The 25,185-nt window shown below is 46.9% G+C and overlaps 3 protein-coding genes across 3 annotated transcripts; 2 read left to right on the forward strand and 1 right to left on the reverse strand.

Annotated features, from left to right (window-relative positions):
• The first annotated feature begins 388 nt into the window (after window positions 1-388).
• LOC132783892 (DNA polymerase epsilon catalytic subunit 1) lies at window positions 389-7,508 on the forward strand. Its single transcript, XM_060789200.1, has 4 exons — window positions 389-599; window positions 660-786; window positions 852-7,087; window positions 7,157-7,508. The coding sequence occupies exons 1-4, from the start codon at window positions 529-531 to the stop codon at window positions 7,458-7,460; spliced, it is 6,738 nt and encodes a 2,245-aa protein (XP_060645183.1). The 5' UTR covers window positions 389-528; the 3' UTR covers window positions 7,461-7,508.
• Window positions 7,509-7,557: 49 nt separating this feature from the next.
• Window positions 7,558-15,913, reverse strand: LOC132783890 (fatty acid synthase). Its single transcript, XM_060789199.1, has 9 exons — window positions 15,541-15,913; window positions 12,841-15,176; window positions 12,356-12,779; window positions 11,015-12,295; window positions 10,348-10,960; window positions 10,018-10,292; window positions 9,593-9,942; window positions 8,440-9,535; window positions 7,558-8,382 (listed from the first exon to the last, which is right to left on the reverse strand). Exons 1-9 carry the CDS (start codon window positions 15,688-15,690, stop codon window positions 7,708-7,710), a joined length of 7,200 nt encoding a protein of 2,399 aa, XP_060645182.1. The 5' UTR covers window positions 15,691-15,913; the 3' UTR covers window positions 7,558-7,707.
• Window positions 15,914-17,991: 2,078 nt separating this feature from the next.
• LOC132786067 (phenoloxidase-activating factor 2) lies at window positions 17,992-19,987 on the forward strand. The gene is made up of 2 exons (XM_060792454.1): window positions 17,992-18,207; window positions 18,597-19,987. The coding sequence occupies exon 2, from the start codon at window positions 18,605-18,607 to the stop codon at window positions 19,913-19,915; it is 1,311 nt and encodes a 436-aa protein (XP_060648437.1). The 5' UTR covers window positions 17,992-18,207; window positions 18,597-18,604; the 3' UTR covers window positions 19,916-19,987.
• Window positions 19,988-25,185: the final 5,198 nt, after the last annotated feature.

The raw sequence follows: 25,185 nt of genomic DNA on the forward strand, positions 1-25,185 counted from the left end.
TTAAAATATTTTGTTACTACTAAAAAATAATTTTTGTTTCTTTTCTTTTAACGAATTTATTAATTAATTAGGCTAAAGAATTATTCAAGTAATCAATTTTGTTGTGTTGTTTCGTTAAGTTGAGACAGAAACTTGCAGCCAACTTTAAGTGCCTCAATTTTGCGTTCAACAGTAAATTAAACTGTTAGATTGTGAGGATTTATCGATGCATTATACAATAAGCATTCAAAGAAAATAGCTTAATTCCTCGCTAAAAAAAATTACCTAAATTTATATAACTCTGAATTGAATTCAAAAGAAACTATTTACATCATGTGAACAGTTGCCGATAACTTGTTGGACAGTCAGCTGTTCGCTGTTAAAACATATCGATTACTGCAACGTAAACTGTTAAAATTCGCGCGCGCTTTTGGCCTATAAACAACGCAGATTGTGCGAAATTTGCAAAGTGCATAAAATAAATAAACAAATTGAAATTACGAGAAGAAAATGCAAATTCCCCATTGTTGATAGAGTGAAAACATAAAAATGGCTGAAGCTGGCAAAGCAAAAGTGCTGCAAAACACTGGCAAATTTGTGAGCGAAACTCGTGCCGAGGGGTAAGAAATTAATTTTTTAATGCAGACAACGAATATGAAATACTCAATATTTTTTTCCAGTGACGACTTCTTCAATGAGGCAGGCTACCGGCAGTCGCGTGAGAACGACAAGATCGATTCCAAGTATGGCTTCGACAGGGTCAAAGACAGCTTGGAGCGCACTGGATACTTAATCAACATGCATGCCGTGAGAGAATCATTTCTATAAACAAAATAATAATATTACTAATAGATAGCATTACCCTTGCGCAGAACGAAGTGCTGGACGATGACCGTCGGTTAGTTGCCGCCCTCGACTTGTTCTTCATTCAGATGGACGGATCCCGCTTCAAGTGCACCGTGGCCTATAAACCGTATCTGCTTATTCGTCCAGAGGAGAACATGCACCTGGAGGTGGCGCGTTTTTTGGGCCGCAAGTACTCCGGGCAGCTAGCCAGCCTGGAGCACATCACCAAGGAGGATCTGGATCTAGCTAATCATCTTTCGGGATTGCAGCAGCATTACCTAAAACTTTCATTTCTGAATCAAACAGCTATGACTAAAGTTAGAAGGGAGCTGATGGCTGCAGTGCGTCGCAACACGGAGCGTGAGAAGTCCAATACCTACTACATGCAGATGTTGGCCAATTCTCTGGCTCAGTCTAGTGGAGCAGACGATGGCAGTGGCAAAAGGCAGCAAGATTACATGGACTGCATCATGGATATAAGGGAACACGATGTTCCGTACCATGTGCGCGTCTCCATCGATCTGCGCATCTTCTGTGGCCAGTGGTATAACATTCGCTGTCGCAGCGGCACTGAGATGCCCGTCATCAGCTGTCGCCAGGACATCCTCGACAGACCGGAGCCGGTTGTGCTTGCTTTTGATATTGAGACTACGAAGTTGCCGCTGAAGTTTCCCGATGCACAAACCGATCAGATCATGATGATCTCGTACATGATTGATGGCCAAGGATATCTGATCACCAATCGTGAGATCATCTCCAGCGATGTGGCTGACTTTGAGTACACTCCAAAGCCGGAGTTTGAGGGCAACTTCATCGTGTTCAACGAGGAGAACGAGATGCAGCTGCTACAGAAGTTCTTCGATCACATCATGGAGGTGCGTCCCCACATTGTGGTAACCTACAACGGCGACTTCTTCGATTGGCCTTTTGTGGAGACGCGCGCCGCTGTCTATGATCTGGACATGAAGCAGGAGATAGGTTTCTCCAAGATGCGCGACGGAAACTATCTGAGTCGCCCCTCCATTCACATGGATTGCCTTTGCTGGGTGAAGCGTGATTCCTATTTGCCAGTGGGATCACAGGGCTTGAAAGCGGTGGCCAAGGCGAAGTTACGCTACGATCCCGTCGAGCTGGATCCCGAGGACATGTGTCGCATGGCTGTCGAGCAGCCGCAGGTGCTGTCCAACTACTCCGTCTCCGATGCTGTGGCCACTTATTATTTGTACATGAAGTATGTGCATCCCTTCATCTTTGCCTTGAACACCATTATTCCCATGGAGCCAGATGAGATTCTGCGCAAAGGATCTGGCACACTCTGCGAGACGCTGCTCATGGTGCAAGCTTACCACGCTAACATTGTCTATCCCAACAAGCATATGAGTGAACTCAACAAGTTGTCCAACGAGGGACACGTGCTGGACTCGGAGACCTATGTGGGTGGCCATGTGGAGGCCTTGGAGTCTGGTGTCTTTCGCGCGGACATTCCGTGTCGCTTTCGCCTGGATCCCAACATGGTGCAGCAGCTGATGGACCACGTGGACGCTGTGCTCAAGCATGCCATCGAGGTGGAGGAGGGAATTCCACTCGATAAAGTCACCAACTTGAGTGAGGTGAAGCAGGAGATCATCCAGGCGCTGCAGGGATTACACGATATTCCAAATCGCTTGGAACAACCGGTCATCTATCACTTGGATGTGGGCGCCATGTACCCCAACATCATTCTCACCAACCGCCTGCAGCCCTCGGCCATGGTCACCGATCTCGACTGCGCTGCCTGCGACTTTAATAAACCCGGCGTGCGCTGCAAACGCTCCATGGATTGGCTGTGGCGTGGCGAGATGTTGCCCGCTTCGCGCAACGAGTTCCAGCGGATTCAACAGCAGCTGGAAACGGAGAAGTTTCCTCCGCTGTTTCCAGGTGGCGCCACACGCGCCTTTCACGAGCTGTCAAAGGAGGATCAGGCAGCATACGAGAAAAAACGACTTTCGGACTACTGTCGCAAGGCGTACAAGAAGACCAAGATCACAAAGCTGGAGACACGCAACTCAACCATCTGCCAGAAGGAGAACAGTTTCTATGTGGACACCGTGCGCGCCTTTCGCGATCGTCGTTACGAGTACAAAGGACTCACGAAGACCGCCAAGGCGGCTGTGAATGCGGCAGTCGCTTCGGGGGATGCGGCGGAGATCAAGGCTGCCAAGGGGAGGGAAGTGCTCTACGACTCACTGCAACTGGCGCATAAGTGTATCTTGAACTCCTTCTACGGCTATGTGATGCGACGTGGCGCTCGCTGGCATTCCATGCCCATGGCGGGCATCGTTTGCCTCACGGGCTCAAACATCATCACGAAGGCACGCGAGATTATCGAGAAGGTGGGACGCCCGCTGGAGCTGGACACTGATGGTATCTGGTGTATATTGCCGGGCTCGTTTCCGCAGGAGTTCACTGTGCACACGACACACGAGAAAAAGAAGAAGATCAACATATCGTATCCGAATGCGGTGCTCAACACGATGGTCAAGGATCACTTTACCAACGATCAGTATCACGAGCTGCGCAAGGATGCTGATGGCAACAGCACCTATGAGGTGCGTGACGAGAACTCCATCTTCTTCGAGGTGGATGGCCCCTACTTGGCCATGGTGCTGCCCGCCGCTAAGGAGGAGGGAAAGAAGCTCAAGAAGCGTTATGCGGTCTTCAACTTTGATGGATCACTGGCTGAGTTAAAGGGCTTCGAGGTGAAGCGACGTGGCGAACTGCAGCTGATCAAAAACTTCCAAAGTTCAGTCTTTGAATCCTTCCTTGCGGGCAGCACGTTGGAGGAGTGCTACGCCTCGGTAGCCAAGGTGGCCGACTATTGGCTGGATGTGCTCTACAGTCGTGGCTCGAATCTGCCGGACTCGGAACTCTTCGAGTTGATTGCCGAGAACAAGTCCATGTCCAAGAAACTGGAGGAATATGGTGCACAGAAAAGCACTTCGATTTCTACAGCTAAGCGGCTGGCCGAGTTTCTGGGCGAGCAGATGGTCAAGGATGCGGGTCTCGCCTGCAAGTACATTATCTCTAAGAAACCCGAGGGCGCCCCAGTCACAGAGCGGGCTGTGCCGCTGGCCATCTTCCAGTCGGAGGCGAGTGTGCGTCGCCATCACTTGCGACGCTGGCTCAAGGACAATACCATGGGCGATGCGGATATTCGGGATGTGCTGGATTGGAACTATTATATCGAACGCTTGGGCGGCACGATACAGAAGATTATCACAATTCCTGCGGCGCTGCAAGGTTTGTCGAATCCTGTGCCGCGGGTGCAACATCCCGACTGGCTGCACAAGAAGATGCTGGAGAAGAATGATGTGTTGAAGCAGCGACGCATTAATGAGATGTTCACCAGTCGCCCGCGGCCCAAAGCAGCTTTGACGAATGACGAGGACAAGCAGATAGAGCTTGGAGATATGGAAGATCTGGCGGGCAAGCAGCAGGAAGATTCCTCAGGCAGGCCCATAGTGACTAAGCGCAAGCGAGTGCAGCTGGAGGATGGCGAGGAGGCAGAAGGAGATGCACAGCCCAAGACCTGGAGACAGGCTTTGGGAGCGCCTCCTGCTATAGGAGAGACACGCAAGACCATTGTGGAGTGGGTGCGTTTCCAGAAGCGCAAGTGGGCGTGGCAGCAGGAGCAGCGCCAACGCTGCAGGCAGCAAAACAAGCGCTCCAGAGGAGGCGATGAATCCACCTCGGCATCAGCAACTCGCGCCACCACAGCCACCGCTACCTTGGGCGGATTTCTGCGACGGGCACAGCGCATGCTGCTCGATCAACCCTGGCAGATACTTCAACTCGTGCCTGTGAATGATCTAGGACACTTTACAGTGTGGGCTTTGATAGGAGACGAACTGCATCGCATCAAGCTAACAGTGCCGCGTATCTTCTATGTGAATCAGCGAAGTGCGGCCCCGCCAGAGGAGGGACAACTGTGGCGCAAGGTAAATCGCGTGCTGCCCCGATCGCGTCCCGTCTACAATCTCTATCGCTACAGCGTGCCGGAGCAGCTGTTCAGGGACAACTGCCTGGGCATGCTGGCGGACTTGGCCACGCCGGACATCGAGGGCATCTACGAGACGCAGATGACGCTCGAGTTCCGCGCTCTCATGGACATGGGCTGCATCTGTGGCGTGCAGCGCGAGGAGGCGCGTCGCCTGGCCTTGCTTTCCACGCGGGAGTTGGAGACATTCAACATCGAACAGCTGGAACAGCGTCCGCAGTCTCATGTGCGTTATTTGCAGGCGAGCAACAAGCTGAGGAAGCTGTATCTCTACCAGCACAATATTCCTACGGCCAAGAAGGAGATGTGGGCGCTCTTCCTGCTGCCCAGCAAGAAGGCCTTTGTCTTTGCCCTGGACACTGTTCGCACCAATCAGATGCCCAACATGAAGCAACTCTACACCGCCGAGCGTCTGGCGCTGCTCAAGAATCTACAGCAAACCACTCAGGCCGAGCAGCTGCCTGCCGAGGACTTTAGCTTCGAGATTCTGATCGAGGTGGATGTCAAGCAAATCTACAGACACATTCAGCGTGCGCTCTCCGCCTACAAGCAGGAGCAGCTGGGTCCAACGATGCTCTGCCTGCAGACGGCAATCGAGACGAGAAAACTGAGCACAGCGATGCCTGTGCTGCTGGAATTCCCTCAGGCGCAGATTCACATTTCTGATGATGCTAGTCTACTCTCTGGCCTCGACTGGCAGCGTCAAGGCGCTCGAGCTGTGGTGCGGCACTTCTTGAACCTCAACAATGTGTTGGAACTGATGCTGGATCAGTGTCGCTACTTCCATGTGCCCATTGGCAACATGCCACCAGACACTGTGCTCTTTGGCGCCGATCTCTTCTTCGCCCGCCTGCTGCAGAAGCACAATTTTGTGCTCTGGTGGTCTGCAAGCACGCGTCCAGATTTGGGTGGAAGGGAAGCGGACGACAGTCGGCTGCTGGCCGAGTTCGAGGAGAGCATCAGCGTGGTACAGAATCGCGCCGGCTTCTATGGTGATGTCTGCGTGGAGTTGGCTCTGGACAGTCTGGCTGTGAGTGCGTTGCTGCAGTCGAACAAAATTCAGGAGATGGAAGGCGCCTCCTCGGCCATTACGTTCGATGTGATGCCGCAGGCCTCGCTGGAGGAGATGATTGGCACTGTGCCGGCGGCCACGTTGCCCAGCTATGATGAGACTGCTTTGTGCTCCGCCGCATTTCGCGTCATGCGCTCCATGGTGAATGGATGGCTACGCGAGGTGTCCATAAATCAGAACATCTTCTCCGACTTTCAGATCGTGCACTTTTATCGCTGGGTGCGCTCTAGCAATGCTTTGCTCTACGATCCTGCTTTGCGGCGTTCGCTCAACAATCTGATGCGCAAGATGTTCCTGCGAATCATTGCGGAGTTCAAGCGTTTGGGTGCCAGCATTGTCTATGCAGACTTTAATCGCATCATACTCAGCTCGGGCAAGAAGACGGTGTCGGATGCCTTGGGCTATGTAGACTACATTGTGCAGAGTCTGCGCAACAAGGAGATGTTCCACTCCATACAGCTGAGCTTCGAGCAGTGCTGGAACTTTATGCTCTGGCTGGATCAGTCCAACTTCTCGGGCATACGCGGCAGACTGCCCAAGGGCATCGACGAGACCGTGTCCTCAATTGTGGCGGGTAACACAACGTTGCGCCAAAGTCAGGCCAGGCATGAGCGTGGCGAGGAGGACGACGACGAAGATGATGATGATGTGCAGCTGGCAGCAGTCGAAGACGAGCAGCAGCTACCTGATGAGGAAGAGGAGGAGCTGTCCCTCGAGCTCAACTGGACCATTGCCGAGCAGCTGCCGGATGAGAATGAATGTCGCGAGAAGTTCGAATCGCTGCTCAGTCTTTTCATGCAATCGATGGCGGAACGCAAGAGCACGGAGCAGGCCATTAAGGATATATCCCACACAGCCTTCGACTCGGTGCTCAAGTTGCACAAGAACTATGGCAAAGGCAAGTCGAGTCCTGGCCTGCAGCTCATTCGCACGTTGGTGAAGGTGCTGAGCGTGGACAAAGCATTGGCAGAGCAGATCAACGAGCTGCGACGCAACATGCTTCGTCTGGTGGGCATTGGCGAGTTCTCAGATCTCGCCGAGTGGACGGATCCCTGTGACACGTACATTATCAACGAGGTGATCTGCAAGGCGTGCAACCATTGCCGCGACTTGGATCTCTGCAAGGACAAGCAGCGCGCAATGAAGGATGGAATGTGAGTAGTGAATTCTGCTCTTCATTTTACCAGTTTTATTAATATTTCATTCTCTCTCTCTCCTTGCAGTCCTGTCTGGTTGTGCGCCCAATGCTATGTGGCCTACGACAACGAGGAGATCGAGATGCGCATGATTGATGTGTTGCAACGCAAGCTCATGTCCTTTGTGCTGCAGGATCTGCGATGTGCCCGCTGCAACGAGATCAAGCGCGAGAATCTCGCCGAGTTCTGCACGTGTGCTGGCAACTTTGTGCCTCTGATCAGCGGCAAAGAGATTGAGACGCTGCTCAGTACCTTCAGCAACGTGGCCAGCTACCACAAGATGCAGTTGCTCCAGCAGACAGTGCAGCAAGCCATGAAGACGCCACGTTAATCACTAGTTGACAAAGTGTGTGTCCTTAAAATAAAATGTTATTATTCTTATTTAATTAGAGATTGCAATTGCAGATTGGATTAAGATTGGTTAGCGAGTCAGACTACAGTTAGGTTTGGTGTTAAATAAAATGTTTGTTTTTATTATTTAGGAAACTGGATTAGTGCAAGTGTAGGTTGGATTAAAGATTAAGATTAAGTGGTTAGCTGGTTATTCATAGGATATAGTATAGAATAATTAAGTTGGTTTAGACCACGGCGACTGCCTTCGAGTCTCGAATGTACTCTTCAAAGTTCTTGTCGTCCAGCAGACCAGGATCAAAGTCATTGATCAGCTGTGGAAGCACGGGATTATCCAGCATGGTTGTGTGATTGCCCTCGATCACTTTGAGCGTCACCTTGCCCGATGTCAGCTGCGACACGCAATAGTCCTCCTCGATATCCTGCAACGAGACCTCTGCGGGTCGCACCAACGTAATAGGTGACTTCAAGTCTTTTACGCTGTCCAAGTCAAAGTTGGCTGCCATTTTCACTCTGCGGAACATGGCCTCGACCATGGTGCGGGAGTAATCCTTGCTGTAGGCGCTCTGCTTGTCCACATACTCCATGAACAGATCCATTTTCTCCTGCAGCGTGTCGAGCTTGTGGAAGATGACGGCCGCCGACTCCTTGGTCTCCTCGGGGAAGATTTGGTTGACAATGCTCGAGAAGAGCAGGTCATAGAGATCGTTGTCTGAGAAGTTCTCGCCCAGGTGGAGATTTGTTAGTCTTTTAAGGAAATGCGGCGCACCATCGATGAGCATGACATGGCCACGGAAGCCAAGGTTCTCAAGGAGTGCAGCCAGCTGCAGGGCCACAAAGGAGCCGTATGAGTAGCCAATGAGGTAGAAGGGATCTGATGGCTTCAGCTGCGCTTTCACGTGCTGCAATAAAATTGGATTAGTTCTGTGAGTTGTTGGTGACAAAAAGAGGTCGCTTACCTCCAGAGCTTGCTGTGCGATCTCGCTGACTGTTTCCAGGCCAGCAAACTGATGCAATTGCAGCACATTCGCTCTGCTCTGTAAGCTTGAGCCAATGTTGTACCAAGCTTGACCTGCTGTGCCCTCCATACCAGGAATGATTATGTTGGGCGGCACGCTTTGCTTTGAAGGCGCCGCATTTGTTTTGAGGGCAAACATGATTTGATCACAGTGAGATTCATCGCCCAGATTGCGTAGCAGCAGATCCATGCCCAAGAGCTTGCCCTCGGATGCGAATATCATCTTTACGGCATCAGTGTTGTCCTTCTCCCTGGCTTCGACATATTCCTGCAGCTTTTGGAAGGTGAGTGCTCGCAGATCTTGAGGTGTGAGGACCAACTCAAAGTCGCGTTCAAGAGTTTGCTTTATCTCCACAGCCATGAGTGAGTCCATGCCCATCTCGGAGAGGGTGGTGCCCAGGGAAACCGACTTAAGATCCCTAATGCCCATGATATTCATCACTGTATCGATAATACTTTCGTTTCCAGAACGACCCGAACGCTTCTCAGCAACCACCATGCTGGCCACAATCGCTGCTTTGGCTGTGAGCAAGGTATCCAATTCCTGGAGGCAGGATGAGATGCGCTGCTGGAGTGTGCCTCCAATTTCCATGTCAATCTTATCCTCTGCCATATCAGCCACAAGTCCAACTTCACCAACAGCGCCCCATTGAATAGCCTTGGCTGGCAGTCCATCCCTGTAGCGTCCTTCAATGATGCGCTCCATCACAGAGTTGGCCATGCCATAGTTGGTTTGTCCAGCATTGCCACGACCGCAGGAAACGCTGGAGAAGACTACAAAGTGTTCAAGATGCGGACACAGTTGGCGGGATAAGACATCCAAGTGATTGGTGGCCACTGCTTTGGGTGAGAAGCTCTCTACGAACTGCTCGGCAGTTTGATTGGCAAAGATGCCGTCTCGCAGAGCAACAGCCAGGTTGAAGATGCCACCGACTGGACCCAGCTTGGCTGCATCTTGTAGTAGATGGCGACAACCTTCCAATGTGGAAATGTCAGCTGTGTTGACCACCACATCGCAGCCATAGGTCTTCCAAAGACTGTAACAGAAAAAGTTTTTCAGTATACAACTATATGTCATTTAATAACTAACTTACGCAATTCTGTAGGACTGATAATCCTTGCTTATGCCACGACTGGAGCTAAGCACCAGCTTGCGAGCACCTCGCAGCGCCATCCAATCAGCCAGCTCCATGCCAAAACCACCCAGTCCACCGGGAATAACGTAACTCATGTGTGGCTTGAAGTAGACTTGGCTGAGTACACGCACAGGAAGTGTCTCGGGAGCCTCGGGAGTTTCGCACACCTTGATGATAACCTTGCCAATGTGCTTGCCACCTATGAGGTGTCGGAAGGCTTGCTCGATTTCGTGGGCAGGGAAGACGGTGACTGGCAGCGGCTGGATGATGCCACTGGCAATATCCAAGTCAATGAGGTTCTTCAAGTGCTGCGCATTCAAATGATTAATGTGAATTCAATTAAGCAGGCATGTTAGAGCAGTTAAGGGGGAAGGAGTAATTACCCAAATGTCTTCATCAGATGCCACCAAAAGGCTGTCGGCCAAGACGGCGTGGAAGGTAAGTTCTTTGAGGAAGGCGCCCAAGCCGAGTTTGCTGTCGTTAGCCATATCAAATTTGCCAATCTCGAGGAAGTGGCCCGATTGTCCCAAGCACCGCACAGATGCCAGCAGCTTGTCCTCAGAGAGCGAGTTCAGCACAAAGTCAACTCCCTTGCCATCGGTCTCTCGCTGTATCATGCGCTCAAATGAAGTGTCACGGGAATTGCCAATGTTCGACTCTGCCAGGTTTTGGTGTCAATAAATATAATTCATTTTGAATGTATGCTAACTTACCCTTAAGCTGAGGGAAGGTGTCGAGCAAGAACTGCTTCTTCTGTGGAGTACTGCAAGTGGTAAACACCTCCAGGTTGTAGGCTAAGGCCACGCGAATTGCAGCCAACCCGATTCCTCCGGTTCCGGCGTGTATAAGAATGCTCTTTCCCTTGCGAATGTCAGTGGCCATAAAGAAGGCATAGTAAACTGTGATGTAGACAACGGGAACGGTGGCTGCCTCTTGCAGAGACCAATGGTCGGGAATGTCCCAGATGAGCTTTGACGGCTTTTCCACATAAGAAGCGACGCCACCCTTAACCACCATACTCATGATGCGTCGACCTGTTTGCGTATTGATGCCCGAATATTCGAAGCCAAGCACGCAACTCTGATCTATACGATTGCTGCCATAGAGCTCGACAGCCAAACGGCCAGTGGCAAGCATCACGTCCCTAAAGTTCAGCGAGGAGTAGGCGATTTTTATCATGCAATCCTCGGGCGCTAAAGGTCCCTCGAACCACCGCAGTGAGGAAAGATCGCCGCGCTGCATCACGTTGCCATAGATGTGATCTACTCTGGGCTTCAGTTCGTCGACCGCTGGCAGCTGTAGATGTCTGAGACTGCCCCAGGTGCCCTATGGAATAGAGAAAGTCAGTGAGGAGTTTAAAGGTTTAAGATAGCTACTTACATTACGATAGATGTTGAAGGCCAAGCCCAGTGAGTACTGCGACGCATAGAATGGATCTGCGAGATCGAACTCGGGTGCACGCGGATCATCGATGTAGAAGCACGTAACCAGGTTACCATCGGGCTCCTTGCGTAGACAGTTGACTAAACCAACCAATCCATTAAGCTTCTCCTTAAAGGCGTAGGCAACGACAGGGCTCTTTATGCTGATGGCAGACTGCACCTGATTGAGCCACTCGAAGCTGGAATCATTGTCGGATACCTTGACCACGGTTGGTTGGATCTGTAGTTTCTTAGAGATTTTCTGCAGCAGCAAATAGACTTCCTCGTTGTTGTCGAGTGGAATCACAGTAATGAGACGGAATTGCTCAGGCAACTTCAGGTTGGCCAGGTTCGTTGTGGGACGTTCTCGGATCAACAGGTAACCATTGTCCACCAGCACCTTCTGAGCATTCTGAATCACATCCTCGTTGAGCTCGCCACAGATGCCTCCTGCTACCACAAAGTGGTAATTTGAGAGTGTCGACAATTTGCCGTTCTCTACGTGAATGGCGGGTATTTCCTCTATCTTTCTGTCAGTGAGGTACATGTATTCGCCGGTAATGACTGGCAAATCTTCGATCGCCTCGGTGAACTTGCCTAACACAGTGTCTCTGCCATCAGTGTCCACTTCCACTAGTTTGACCTTCATTACTGCAATGTTCTCCAGAGCTAGTTGCACACAGAGACGAGCGGCATTCGATGGAGATAATTCCGGAGCTGGTAGATAGGGAATGAATTCGTATTTCTCCAGCACTGGAATGCCAGGAGGACGACGTCTTTGTACTGGGCTTGCATGGAGACCAGTCAGCTCAATGCCTCCAGCAACAATGCGATCATACTTGTGATCAACATAGACATCAAAGACACGATTTTCGGGGTCCATTTTGGTCATCAGATCGAAGTGATGCACGCCATTAATGCGCAGCTTACGAATCTTAGTGGGCAACAACAACGAACGGGAATCTGTTCCCAGAATCTGGATCTGCAACATTGCATCCATGAAAGTTACCCAGTTGTAGTTCCACTCGACTTGGCCGTAGAGTCCATCGGAGCGTGCGCTCTTCACAGCGCGGAAGGCACCATTGTAATGATAGCCACGCAGCTTAAGTTCCTTGTAGAAGTCCTTCTTGGAGACCATTGGGAAGTCCGAATCTTGCTTGAAGTGATATACTTCCGGTATGGTTGGGCTTTCAATCTCCCTGATCTTGCCTGTAACCACCAAGCTGCCTCCTTCGGTAATCTGCCATGACAATAAGAATATTAAGATTCTGGCTTATCGAATATATTCTTTTAAACTCACCTCAAAGTGTCCTGTGCCGTAGTGAATCATCACGTTTAGTTCAACCTCGCCGTTCACTGACATGTTGGTAGCCCTCAGGAATTGCACTTCCTCGAATTCGACGGGCACGTCCATATAGCTGGGACCGTGATACATCAAGGAGAAAGTTTCCCAGACATACTGCAGGTAGCAGGTGGCGGGTACAAGGATCTTGCCATCAATGACGTGACCGCTCATGAACTCCTCGTTGTCGCTGGCGAGGTTAATGGGGAAAACGCGTTCGCCACTCGATTTGGTCTTCATGTTTTCATACTTGGTGACAAACCAGTCCTCGCTGTGATCCCAGCGGATAAGGGAACTGATGCTTGGCGTGGAACGTGAGACTGGGAAGTCGACCTTGGGGTACAACTTGGACACGGGCACCATGACGCCATTCTGATAGAGTCTAGAGAAAATATAGGGAATGTCTAAAGTACTAGAATACATATTTTCAATTCCCAACTTACTTGCCCAACGCTGTCATGAAGAACAGTGCGTTGTTCTTGTTTCCGCGATGCGTCAGAGGAATGTGCACGCCACCGGGCATGGAACGTTTGAGAATGGCACCCAACAGACCATGAGGAGCTATTTCAATGGTCAGTGCATTCTTGGGCAGCAGAGCGAAGGTCTCTTCAAAGAGCACAGAATTCAGCAGGTTATTCGTGTGGTATTCGGCGGAGCAAATCTTCCGCTCGGGCTGCTCCCATTCGCTCTTGGGTACACTGGTGCTCAGCCATCTGGAAGTCCTTGGTTTCGGGTTAGGAATGGTTTCCTTCATGTAAGCCAGCAATGGCGGGCCCATCTGAGCAATGTAGTGAGAGTGATAGGCAATGTTTGAGCAGGGAACTTCCTTGGCAAAGATGTCCTTGGCCTTGAGTTCGGCCACAAACTGGGCGACATCCTCAATAGGTCCCGAGATGGTGCAGGAGTCGGCGCCATTATGGCAGGCCACCGCAATAGTTGGGGGCAGCATCTGCTTGATTGTCTTATAGCCAATGCCAACAGCAGCCATCGATCCCTTGATCTTCTCCGCATCCACACTGACTTTGCCACGGTAATAAGCAGCCAGGATCATTTGCTCAGCGGTCAGACCTCCATCCGCATAGGCACAGCCCAATTCACCCACGGAATGACCAATAATGTACTCGGGTTCCAAGTCAAGAGAGCGCAGAACATCAGTCAGGCCAATCTGGCAGGCAGCAATGCCCACAAATGAGTTAAGGATGTTCTGGTAAATGGCTGGATCATCTGAGGTAATGATGTTGATCAGATCCAATCCCATGGGCAACAAAGTCTTGTGGCAAACTTCAACAGATTCCCGGAATCGGGGAATCGTCATCAAGGACAAGCCCATCTCGTTCCACTGCGAACCCATTCCACTGTACACCCAGACAATGGGACGCTTTAGGCCAGTGTAATGCTGGACATCGCGGGCCACAGCCTTCGTGGGTTCCACGCCGTTCTTGGTGAAGACACCATAGCCTCGGAACACCAATCCCGACACATCCTCCTCTTGTATATTCTGCAGCAGACCAATGAATTCGGCATCCAGCGGTTTTGTTTCGATGGCATTAAAGATCTCGTTGATGGCATCTTCGGTTCTGCCAGCCCAAGTCAGAATCCTGGGCAGATCATCCTCTGGTAGGCCAAAGTTTGTCTTCGGCTTGGGAAATGCTTTCAGAATAGCGTGAGCATTAGCGCCGCCAAAGCCGAAGGAGTTTATGCCGATGTAGGGCTTGGGCAACGGTGTCGAGTCCTTGACCACAATCAAACGGCCTTCGGCAAGTGCGGTAATCGATGGCTTCACCTCGGTAAAGTTAATATTCGGCGCTATCAATCCGGTTTCAAATGCAAAGCAAGCCTTGACCAGGGAACAAATGCCTGAGGCAGCCTCCGAGTGTCCTACATTCGACTTGACAGATCCTACCAAAAGAGGCTCTGCTCTTTGACTGCAGAGCACGCTATCGATAGCCTTGCATTCCTCTGGATCACCAACGACGGTACCAGTGCTATGAGCTTCCAGGTAGCCCAGATCATTGGGGGTCAGATCGATTTCCTTGTAAAATTCCTCTAGAAGTTTCTCTTGAACCTTGCCCGAGGGATAAGTAATGCCTTCTGGCTTGTAGCCATCACAGTTGGTCTTTGAATAAATAACGCTAGCGTAAACTCGTTTGGCGTCGCGCTTCCTCTGCAAGAAGAGACAATTGATCGTCTCCGATCGAGTGTAGCCACTGGCATCCTTATCGAAGGGGCGGCAGAAGCCATCGGGAGCCAAGACACCAAGTCTTGCAAATTGCAGCGTTACAAATGGATGAAGTAATAGATTAGATCCTCCAATAATTGCTGCATCGATTTCGCCATTTCGAATCGCACTAAATGCATTGTCTAAGGCATACATCGAACTAGAGCAAGCGGTGTCCAGCAGGAATGAAGGTCCTTCCAAACCCAAACAGTATGAGATCCTGTTGGCCATCATTGCACGACTGCAGCCAGTGATGCCAAAGCCGCCTGATGACACCTTCTCATAGAACCAGGTCTTCTCCGACTCTGAGATGCAGGATCCAATATAGACGCCAGTCTTGGTGCCACGCAGACTCTTGGGATTGATACCAGCATCGATGACCGCCTCATAGGCAGTCTCTATCAATATTCTGGTCTGAGGATCCATTGTATGCGCCTGCTTGAAGTGCACACCGAAGAAGGTGGCATCGAACTTCTCCAGTCCATTGATTTTACCTGAACGCTTGGGAATCTCTGGGTTAAAGTGGCGCCAGCGACGCTCATCGTCATCCACCATATCCACCTGACAAATTATAAATATGTCACACAAGTTAATATATTAAGTTTAACTAAGTTCTATTGGACCTTAATTGAATAAACTTGAGCTTCGTCAAATGAATGAAAATATTAATATACATATATTAATAATTGTATATTATACATTTGTGAATAAATAAAATATGAATAGAATTCAGTTTTACAATATAAAACAACGTTCATTAAAAAAACTTCCTTCACACAAAAAATTCCACTTTCTGTCATTTCAAAATGTTGAAATAATAATTTAATTTTTAGATTGTAATACAGATTTCACAATTACGTCACATTAGTCGCATTTTGTAAACTCGTTTGTTATCAATCACATATATGAGTAACATTTTAATCACCTTGTTGTAGAGATTGTACTCGTATTCGGAAATATTTTTCGAGTTTGGAAACTTGCCAGCCATTCCGGAAATGACAATATCATCGCCATCCGTATCGGGGCGGGATCTGGAATATTTCTTATCCTTCTTTAAGACCATATTGTTTGCCATTGCACTTGATTGGGTTTTAATCACTTTTGCTTATCGAAGATAGTGTCTTTGGAAATGTCTTTTAAGGAGCTTCTTTTGTTTATCACTTTCACTTGCACAGATTTCACTTTTGGTGAATAAATCCAAATAATATGGCTAAGGCGTTTCCTTCGTCAAATGTAATCCAACTGATGCGAATGCGATTGCGAATGAGTGCGATCGAACTGCTATCCAATACAGCAATTGTACCTACAAATTTGACTAGGGCTGCTTTTATACACTTGCTGCCGTCATGGGAAATAAGTATTACAAATTCCAGAAGGTATCAAAAATGGTAAATTCTGAATACTTTGACCACACTCACACCCTAGTAATTAGAATCAACGAATTGCATGAATAAACCGTGGATTTCGTATTGCACTGTGATTCCTCGGGGCTCTTCAAATTAAAATAACTACTAAGTAAATGAAATATTAAGTTGCAACATACGAGTATGGTAAATAAATATAAAATGTTATGTAATTGTGTGCATGTTAAAAACTGAGCTTGTAACCTCATTAAGCAACAAACATTTTAAAGCGCCGCGCCTTATTAGCATTTCTTTAAAGTTTGTTAAACTATTCTGAATATATTTAAATCTATTACGAAACTATGATAGGCAGCTTTCTAATTTGAATCCATCATTAATGTTATTTTTATGAATATATATTATTTGATCATTTATTCCATCATGCTTATCAAGAAAGGTGTGATATTCCATACGTAAAGTTTGTTTTACAATATAGGAAAATTACAGGGTGTTTGCAACATTACTTTGTAGGGTGCAAAGCAGTTCGTCATGTTTAAAAACATTTGAGGGGGTTTTAATTGTTGTAATGATTTTCGAGTTAATGAACTTGAACAAGCCGCTTCCACCGGCAAAATGTAAATCGCAAAAACCGTTCGTTGAACTTGCTTAATAGCATGCGTATGCATATGTGATTGATTCTAATAAATATGCACACACACCCTTCAGTAGACAAACAGACACATATTGATACATAGATGCCGCAACACATGTTGCATTCGAAGTGCAAGCAACTATTCTAATTACTACTTAGAATTACAGCAGGATTCCCACGCTCAATTTGATACAGAAGTAGATAAATGTGCACTCGGGAAATTGAATAGTTTTAATAGATATGCTTTGATTAATTTAAATGCATTATATGTACAATCTAAATCTAATATTTTCGTTCTTATTTTGCAGAATTTGAAATATAATTTGTTATTTATTATTTTACAATTAACAATAATGCCATTAAATCAAAACACCCTCGCCTAATTTGAATACAGAACCAAATACTATGGTATATGGTTAGTCGAGAAATTCGAATATTTGGTGTGCATAGTAATTACTATTAAATTTATAATGATAGAACACAAATAGCTTGGCAGGTAAGCAAGAATATATTAGATTCCTCCCACTACTACCCTATTTGTCATATTCCTTGGTATGCTCGACTAATTACCTTAGTAATTGTAAGGATATATGGCTGTAATGTATATCTTTATTTTACTTATGGTCTAGAGAAACAGTGTTAGCATTTTTAAAGCACTTTCTGGGCTAAAGAGTATCATTGATTGTTGCTAATAATTTGGAAAAATGGCTTGATTGCTGCCAGGAAATGCCCCCAAGGCATTCTCCACAATCAATGGCAATCAAACGATTTAGATTTTGCATACCTTCTGTGCACATTCATACATACATGTATGTATTCGCATGTGAGTGTGAATAGGAATGTTCATGTGCTTGGGGCAACATACTCTCCTGGCCGAGAGTGTCAAATAAAATATTTATAGTGAGCATGAGTGGAAGGCCAGAACTCTGCCTTGCCGTTGTTATCTATGCAAATGGGCAACTTGAGCTAAAGCCAGATAGGGGGGAGATTATTGAGTAATCGCCATAAGCACTGAGTTGACTTTGAGGTAGGAGGCAGTCTGCCAACTCGGCTGCAACAATAAGTCTATGATTAATAAGTATTATGGCAAGTGCTAGAATTCGCATTGATAAAACGAACGAGGGACGCCTACAATGGACAATGAACAAGCTGCTCATCCAAAGGCCCAAGACACAACGGAAACCGGTTTCCCAATCGAGCTGGTCACAAGCTCAACTGTGATTAATGAAAGAGTATTGAGTAGCGATGGCTCTCCGATCGTAAGTTCAAGATCGCTTCTCTCTCTTATCAGCAGCTCAGATCCGAAGAGAGAGAGAGAGAGCTTTCACTCAAAAGCTCGCTTCATGCGTGCAATGTATCTGATCGAGCTGAAGCTCATCGAGTTAGTCGTAATTGAAATTCGAACGCGGTCAGAACGCTCAGGTGGCCGCTTAGCAGATTTAAAGTTTACAAACTTTGTCTGGCTTCCGAGAGATTAATAATAATACTCAAGCGATAATCAAAAGTTGTGCTGGGATTTTTTTTGGAGCAAAAGTCAAGGTTATCGCGGAACTGCACAAGAGCGAATCCAATACCAATATCACTATCTGAAAACCAGGTTAGTCACAATCGTTTTAGCTGTTCGCTTTAGCCAGATTTTACGCTTGCGGGAAAATCCATTTGAATTAATTTTGACGTCATTGAAATATTGTTGACATTTATGAGTAAACAACCTGCTGAGTGGGCGTGTGAGTGTGAGGCTGTGAGAGTGTGCGTGCGAATACAAATACAAATATAGCAGGGATTCGTTCAACAATGTAAACTTGCTCGCTTCGATTTGTTCTGACAACTCTTAAATTTGCGAAACAAGTTAAACGGGATTCTCAGGTTTTCATTAGAAAATTTCCCTCGCGCTAATTAACGAAATACTGTTATTAGCATTAATTGGGGGACTTTCTATTGCGAATTTATTCAAACTCATCAACACTCAATACAACTCTATTTCAGAGATCGAGATGTCGCCTGCAATTATCTTGACTGTTGCTCTGCTGGCGGTTGCCAGTGCTGCACCACAGCAATCCTCATCGATCTTGGACCGCAACATTGCAGATATCTTCAACACAGATCCAAGCTCGCCAACGCCAACTCAGATCACAATTCCGAACTCGCCATCGCCAACGCCAGCACAGACCAGAAACCCAGGTGGAGGAACTGGCATTGGCCGTGTGGTGACTCCCGACCCAATCGATGGCAACAATCCGGTGATTGACTTTAACTCCGTCAGTGGCAAGCAAGCAAACTGCAACTGTGTGCCCTACTACATGTGCGATCCCTCGACGAACAGTATCACCGAGGACGAATCCTTCGACGGTTTTGGACAGATTGACATTCGCTTCAGCGACGACGATCCCGTCTGTCCCTCCTCCGTCGATGTTTGCTGTGCCGGCAACCGCACTCGCGACGTAGTTTTGAATCCCACACCGCTGGAAAAGAGGCCGGATCAACCAAAAGGCTGCGGCATACGCAATGTGGGTTTGGACTTTACGCTGACGGGCGCCACCCAGAACGAGGCTGGTTTCGGCGAGTTCCCCTGGACAATTGCCTTGCTGCATGCCAACAACTATAGTTTGTTCTGCGGTGGCTCCCTCATCCATCCACAGGTGGTGCTAACGGCCGTGCATTGTGTGGCACCGCATGCTCCCGGCACTTTCCTAGTTCGCGCTGGCGAGTGGGATGCACAGACAACGAGGGAGCGATTGCCATACCAGGAGCTACGCGCACAACGCATCATCACACATCCGCAGTTCAAGGTGCGGAATGTGGCCAACGATTTTGCGCTCGTCATCTTGACAGAACCATTCAAGCTGGCGGATCACATTAATGTGGTTTGTCTGCCGCCCCAAGGAGCCACGCCCGCTGCTGGCACCACCTGCTACTCCACCGGCTGGGGCAAGGATGTGTTTGGCGCCGCCGGCAAGTACAGCGTCATCATGAAGCGCGTGCCGCTGCCTGTGGTCGATTTCAATACCTGCCAGACGCAGTTCCGTGGCACTCGCCTCGGCCCCAAGTTCGCCCTGGATCGCTCGTTCATGTGTGCGGGAGGCCAGCGAGGCATCGACACTTGCCAGGGCGACGGTGGTGCCCCACTCGCCTGCCCCATTGGCCTTGCCTCCGAGAATCGCTATCAGCAAAGCGGCATTGTTGCCTGGGGCATTGGCTGCAATGACGCAGTTCCTGCGGCCTATGCCAACGTTGCCACCGCTCGCAGCTGGATTGACCAGCAGATGTTGGCCAACGGCTTTGACACCAGCACCTACACGGCCTAAGCCGCTCTCAGTCTATCGCTGTACTCTCTCTCGTATGCTAGGAAAAGTCTATAATAAATCAAGTTTAATCTATGCACCGTGTGCCGAGGGACAATTGTGTGGCGACTCTCTTATTGTTCGCCTAAAAGGGTCGAATGGGTTAAGGATGTCCGACTTCATTACGTATACTTGATATTCGCACACTTAAGCAGACAATGAGTTTAGTCTTCTTTTAAATCGCTCTGGTTTAAAGTTGTCTTGAAACTATTTTCAATCCGTGCTCTGCCAAACTTTTATTCTATTTATTTAGATTTCATTTGTGCACAAACATTTCGGTTAGCGACTTTAATCCCCCAAGTTTTACTTCTTTCATCTTCTGTAGCCTTGTTTAACTATTTATTTGGTGTTTCGAAGGAGTCTTGCTTTATGTCAAATCCAACTCTTGAATACGCATCTGGATCAATGCGGAATTGGAATTTATTTTGGCAATAAATTTCATTTTAGACTTTGAATTAAAATTGGGCTTGTGTGCAAACCAATTGAATTTGAGTTAAAGTATTTACGATTTTCTTTTTTTATTAAATGTGCAACTTTAATGTTGTGTAATGTTGTAGCATGTTAATTTCTTATCGTTCTAGAAAAATTTCGTGCTGAAAGAGTTCGTGTCTAAGAGTAATTGGTACGGTAAACTGGCAAAAGATTATAGATAATCTACATAGTAATATGTCTTGTATGCAAGCAATGTTACTTTTACGACTGTATTTGCTTTGTTTGCTCAATTCAAAAGCTATCTTGATAGAGACTTCTACCATATCGAAGAATCGATTGAGAAATTAAATTTATTTTCTGGCCACAAATTAAAGATATTTGGCATGGCAATATGTGTGCACACTATTTACATGCCTCTAATTTATAGTGTTGACCTAGTAAAAATGCAAATGCAAAACTTGAGGGAAATTTCAAGTTTGAGTTGGGGAAAGTAAAACAAAACTTGGTTGACTGCAACAGGGAAAACAGCTGCTGTGGAAACTATGTCTTCGACTGCATGAGTATTTAAGCTTGGGCAGCCGAAGGCAAGGTTTACTTTTATTTCTCTTTTTGCATACTTGGGTTCTTGAAGTTTGGATGGCTCTGAAGGAAAAGGAAGGAGTTGGTTAAAAGAAGGGAGAGGAAGACAAAAGCGACAGCTTTAATTAAGAACTCCGTCGGCGTCAAATTAAGTTAAAGATGCAAACAAATGTGTCCTTAGACCGAAATGGTGTCAAAATTCTTGTCACTTCAAACACGCCCACAAAGTGTTGCAATTATATTTGTCATGCATGCAGAGCGCACCAACTGCGGGTAGCCATCACAGAGCACACAGACACACACACAAAGACATACTTAGAAACAGAGACACACACAGATAGCATAGCGCACATATTTGTGCAGTCGCAGTTGTTGTAAAGACAGCAAAAGCAACGCCGGAGATGGCTGACGGGTAGCGACAATGTTGCCACAGTCTGCACCTGCCTGCGTTTGAGTTGCAGAGCAGAGAGCAGCGAGCAGCGCAGCGCAGCAGAATTTGCAACTGGATGCCACAGACTGCCTGCCGCATGCTGCCAAGTCGAGTCTCATTTCAGTCATGTCGTTCTGTCCGCGTCGCGCTGCTCGTTAAGCGTGCAGCAGTTCCTACTACTATATATGGCAGTACTATAGTATAGTAGTAGAAGCTGTAACTGCAACTGCAACATAACATGTGCTTAACCCAAAAGCAGACGCACACCGCCCCCTCGCCACCTCCCTATATTTCCTTCTTGCCTTTGCTCCCCTCTGACATGTTACAGCCTAATTGCAGTTTTTCAAATGTTGCAGTTGCTTCCGAAAAAATTAGGGTCATGGAATTTTTAAAGGCGACCCTTTGCCATCGGAGTCGTCTCTGCTTAAAGGACTAAAGTGGGAAAGGGAAGCCAGTAATATGAGCACGCCAAGAAGTGCCTTGCAATGCGAATATCCGCTGCGTTCTGCACAAGCACTTAAGCTTTTGTTTAAACGAATTTCTCGCTGTACTCGTACTCGTAATCCAATGACATTTTTAGCTGCTGTTCGCAGCAACATTTCAGATGATTAGATTCAAACTTCTTCTGCTTAATCTTGTGACTAGCATTGAGTGTCATTGCACTACGAACATAGAACTTAAATGGGCCTCGCTTGAAGGTTTCGTGGTTTTGGGGGAATAGAAATGATTGGCATAACGACGTCAGTCAGCTGCCGCAGTAATAAGTTAAAGAGCATTTACCAGCAGATACGCCCAATTCTCCCTCTTTGTCTTATCATTATACTAACCCTTTTACGACGAAAGAAAGGGCGGAATCAGGACGCTGGCAATGGGAAAAGTTTGAGCAGTCTGCATAAATTCCATAACCCAACCTATTCCATTCCCGTAGTCGACAATTTTAGTCCTCAGTTTGCTGCACAGGCGTCGTAAAATAGTTAAAATATTTGAACAACTTTCCAGCGACTTAATGAGCGCTTAAATTCGCATATGCAATGCAATTGTTGGCAACTTGAAATATCTGACAAAATCATTGGAATCGAATGTATATCGAGTATGAATAAAGATTGCGGTTGCCAATTGCCGTGCAATTTGCAGGATGTTGACGTGCTCGAAGAACTCACGACTCACAAATGAAAATTAAACTTTTGCCCGACAAGCTAAACCAAAAAACTAGCTACAAAAACTGATGGCAGCTGTGGACTGCGGATTCTGAACTACAATTTGATTGGCAAGGGGGGGAACGCTTCACGGAAATGCGGCAAGGCGGAAAAGCGGAAAGAGCAGACAGGCCGGTGTACGAGAACGTGAAAAGAAAAGATGAAATTCTCGTTGCAGGAAAATGTTCCATTAATTTTTACATACAATGACCTGAATCAGCGTTTTTGGTGCTTCATCTGCTGGCTGGTTCTGTTCTGTTCAGTTCTTTGTTTGAGCAGGTTGAGCAGAAGCCTAAGGGGAGAAGGAGAGCGAGGGCAGTGACTTAACCAATTACAATGGGGATGCGAAGAAGGCAGCGACGTGAGTGGGGCTAAAGCCAGCTTCCCAATGAATTGAGGGTCTCAGGTGGGAGTTTTCACATTGCCATTGCCATTGCACAGCGTGCAATAAGCTAAAGCTGTAGCTGAAGCTGGAACCTACAACTGAAGCTGGTGCTGAAGCTGAAAAGCGTCGCTTCGAACGTGCAAAGAATCTAAAACAATTTGGGGAAAAGAGGAAACGTGCAGGAAGCCTCAAATTAAACAAGTTATGGCACACCGATGATGCCATACCCTCTCGAACTACGCCCACGAAAAAACCATATTCCAACAGCCATTTATATGGGTCGCTTTATACTTTACTTTGTTACTTGCATAGAATAATTCAAGTAAAGTCGGCAATTAAAAGTGCTGCAAAAGTGATGAGCAAGTGCTTCACGTTCAAATGAATAAGCTGTCCAGCCAGTCACTCCCAATTGTGCTGGCCTTTCATTTGTTGCAGCAGACTGAGAGCAGGCACTGTTAACCAAATTACAGTATATACGTCTAGTCTGGCAGTAGTTGCTGCTGCTCAAGCGACAAAGGTCAAGAGTCGGACAAAGCGAGAAAAAAGAGAAGCTGAAGCTTTAACCCTCAGCTCACCTGACTGCTGAATGAATACTCGTTTTAAATTCAAATTCAATTGAGTATATGAATGAAACATCCGCTTGCGTCTCTCTTATTCGCTCTAAGTTGTTATAGCAATGCCTGATTAAATCTATTTATTTCATTTGCTCGCACTCGCATATGAATGAAATATTACCCAGTTTGTTTATTACGGTGCAAGCATCATTTTTACCAAAGTCACTCTGATAAATTCATTCGGTTCAGTTATTATATTAACTATTTATAAAGATGCGACTGTGAGCTGAAATGAAAAACCAACTTGAAAATCGAGAGCTTTAATATTTTTGTGTGCTTTCTCTGTCATGTATTATTATTTTTACGATTTAACGATACGAAATGCAATTCGAAAAAATGGTTGGAAATGGCATCAGGCACCCCTCAACCCATCTTTGCACTGAATGACCGCTGAAACACGTAAATATATGTGCATATATGCATATAAAAATATGTACGTAATCACATGGATATATAACATATACTATATACATATATTTCAGTTGCCTGGCCGCGAATATTTGTTATTTTCCATACCCTGCAACAACAAATGTGGTAAACGGGAGTCGAATAAATCTGAAATGATGCCCAGCAAATAAAGTAAAAGTTAAAAAGGGATGTGCAACTCACCTACATAAAGAATCGATCCAATAGTAGAGTATCCTTCCGTTGGTCAAGTTCATGTAATGCACTCTAACTTATTCATTATGTATGTACATCTACTATACATACATTGCTTGATATTGTTGTTGTTGTTGCTGTTGTTTCTGTGGCTGCCACTTCGATGTTGATGCTGCTGCTGCTGCTGCTCGTTGGTTATTTTAACAATGTTTTATGGTTTTGGCAGCATTTAAACAGCGAATTCATTAAATTTTAGCGCATACATAAACGACGCATACGCCCCGTTGTCCGTTGTAAATTGAGCAGCATTTGTTGTGGATCGATACATTCGAGTACTCGTATCGTATACGTAATATTGCCTCTCTAATTGCACAAATATTTATATATTTAAACGATGTGTTGCTGCAGATGAAACTGCTTCTAAACGGGCAACTTCGAAATATGTTTTTCAACTTGGCTTTATTGTCTTATTGCTGTTTCGTGTCTGCCCTGTTCTTAGCCTTGCCTTGTCTGCTCTGCGGTATGGAATGCCGTTTCATTAAGTGTAATATTGTTCGCTTCTCATTTGCAGAACGAATTTATTGCAAAGTGCTTGTGGCTATTTAACGTTTTTAATTGAAAAACTTTTGTTTTTGTTGTCGCTACGAGTTTGTACTATCTATCTCTCCAGGGAGAAGCTTCTTTGGTCACTGCTGGCAACCGTATTCCTTAGTCATCGTTGTAGTTGCTTAGTTTAAGTTGCTTGCTACCGCTGTCAACGACAACTACTTGCAGCCACTTATCATAATTAGCCCTCTGATGGTGCCGCTTCTCGAGGTGACGACGACGATGATGATGATGGAGGCTGCGGTGTAAATGGCGAAGTTTTGCCTTCCATACTACTATATACAACATGCCATCCACTTGGACCACAACGCCATTAACAACTCATTGCCAATGGGTGGCATCTTCTGCCCTGAACAACAAAATACTTGACAGCATATACATATATTTTCATA

The sequence above is a fragment of the Drosophila nasuta genome, chromosome 2R (genome assembly GCF_023558535.2).
Source record: "Drosophila nasuta strain 15112-1781.00 chromosome 2R, ASM2355853v1, whole genome shotgun sequence".
In the NCBI taxonomy this organism is placed as follows: domain Eukaryota; kingdom Metazoa; phylum Arthropoda; class Insecta; order Diptera; family Drosophilidae; genus Drosophila; species Drosophila nasuta.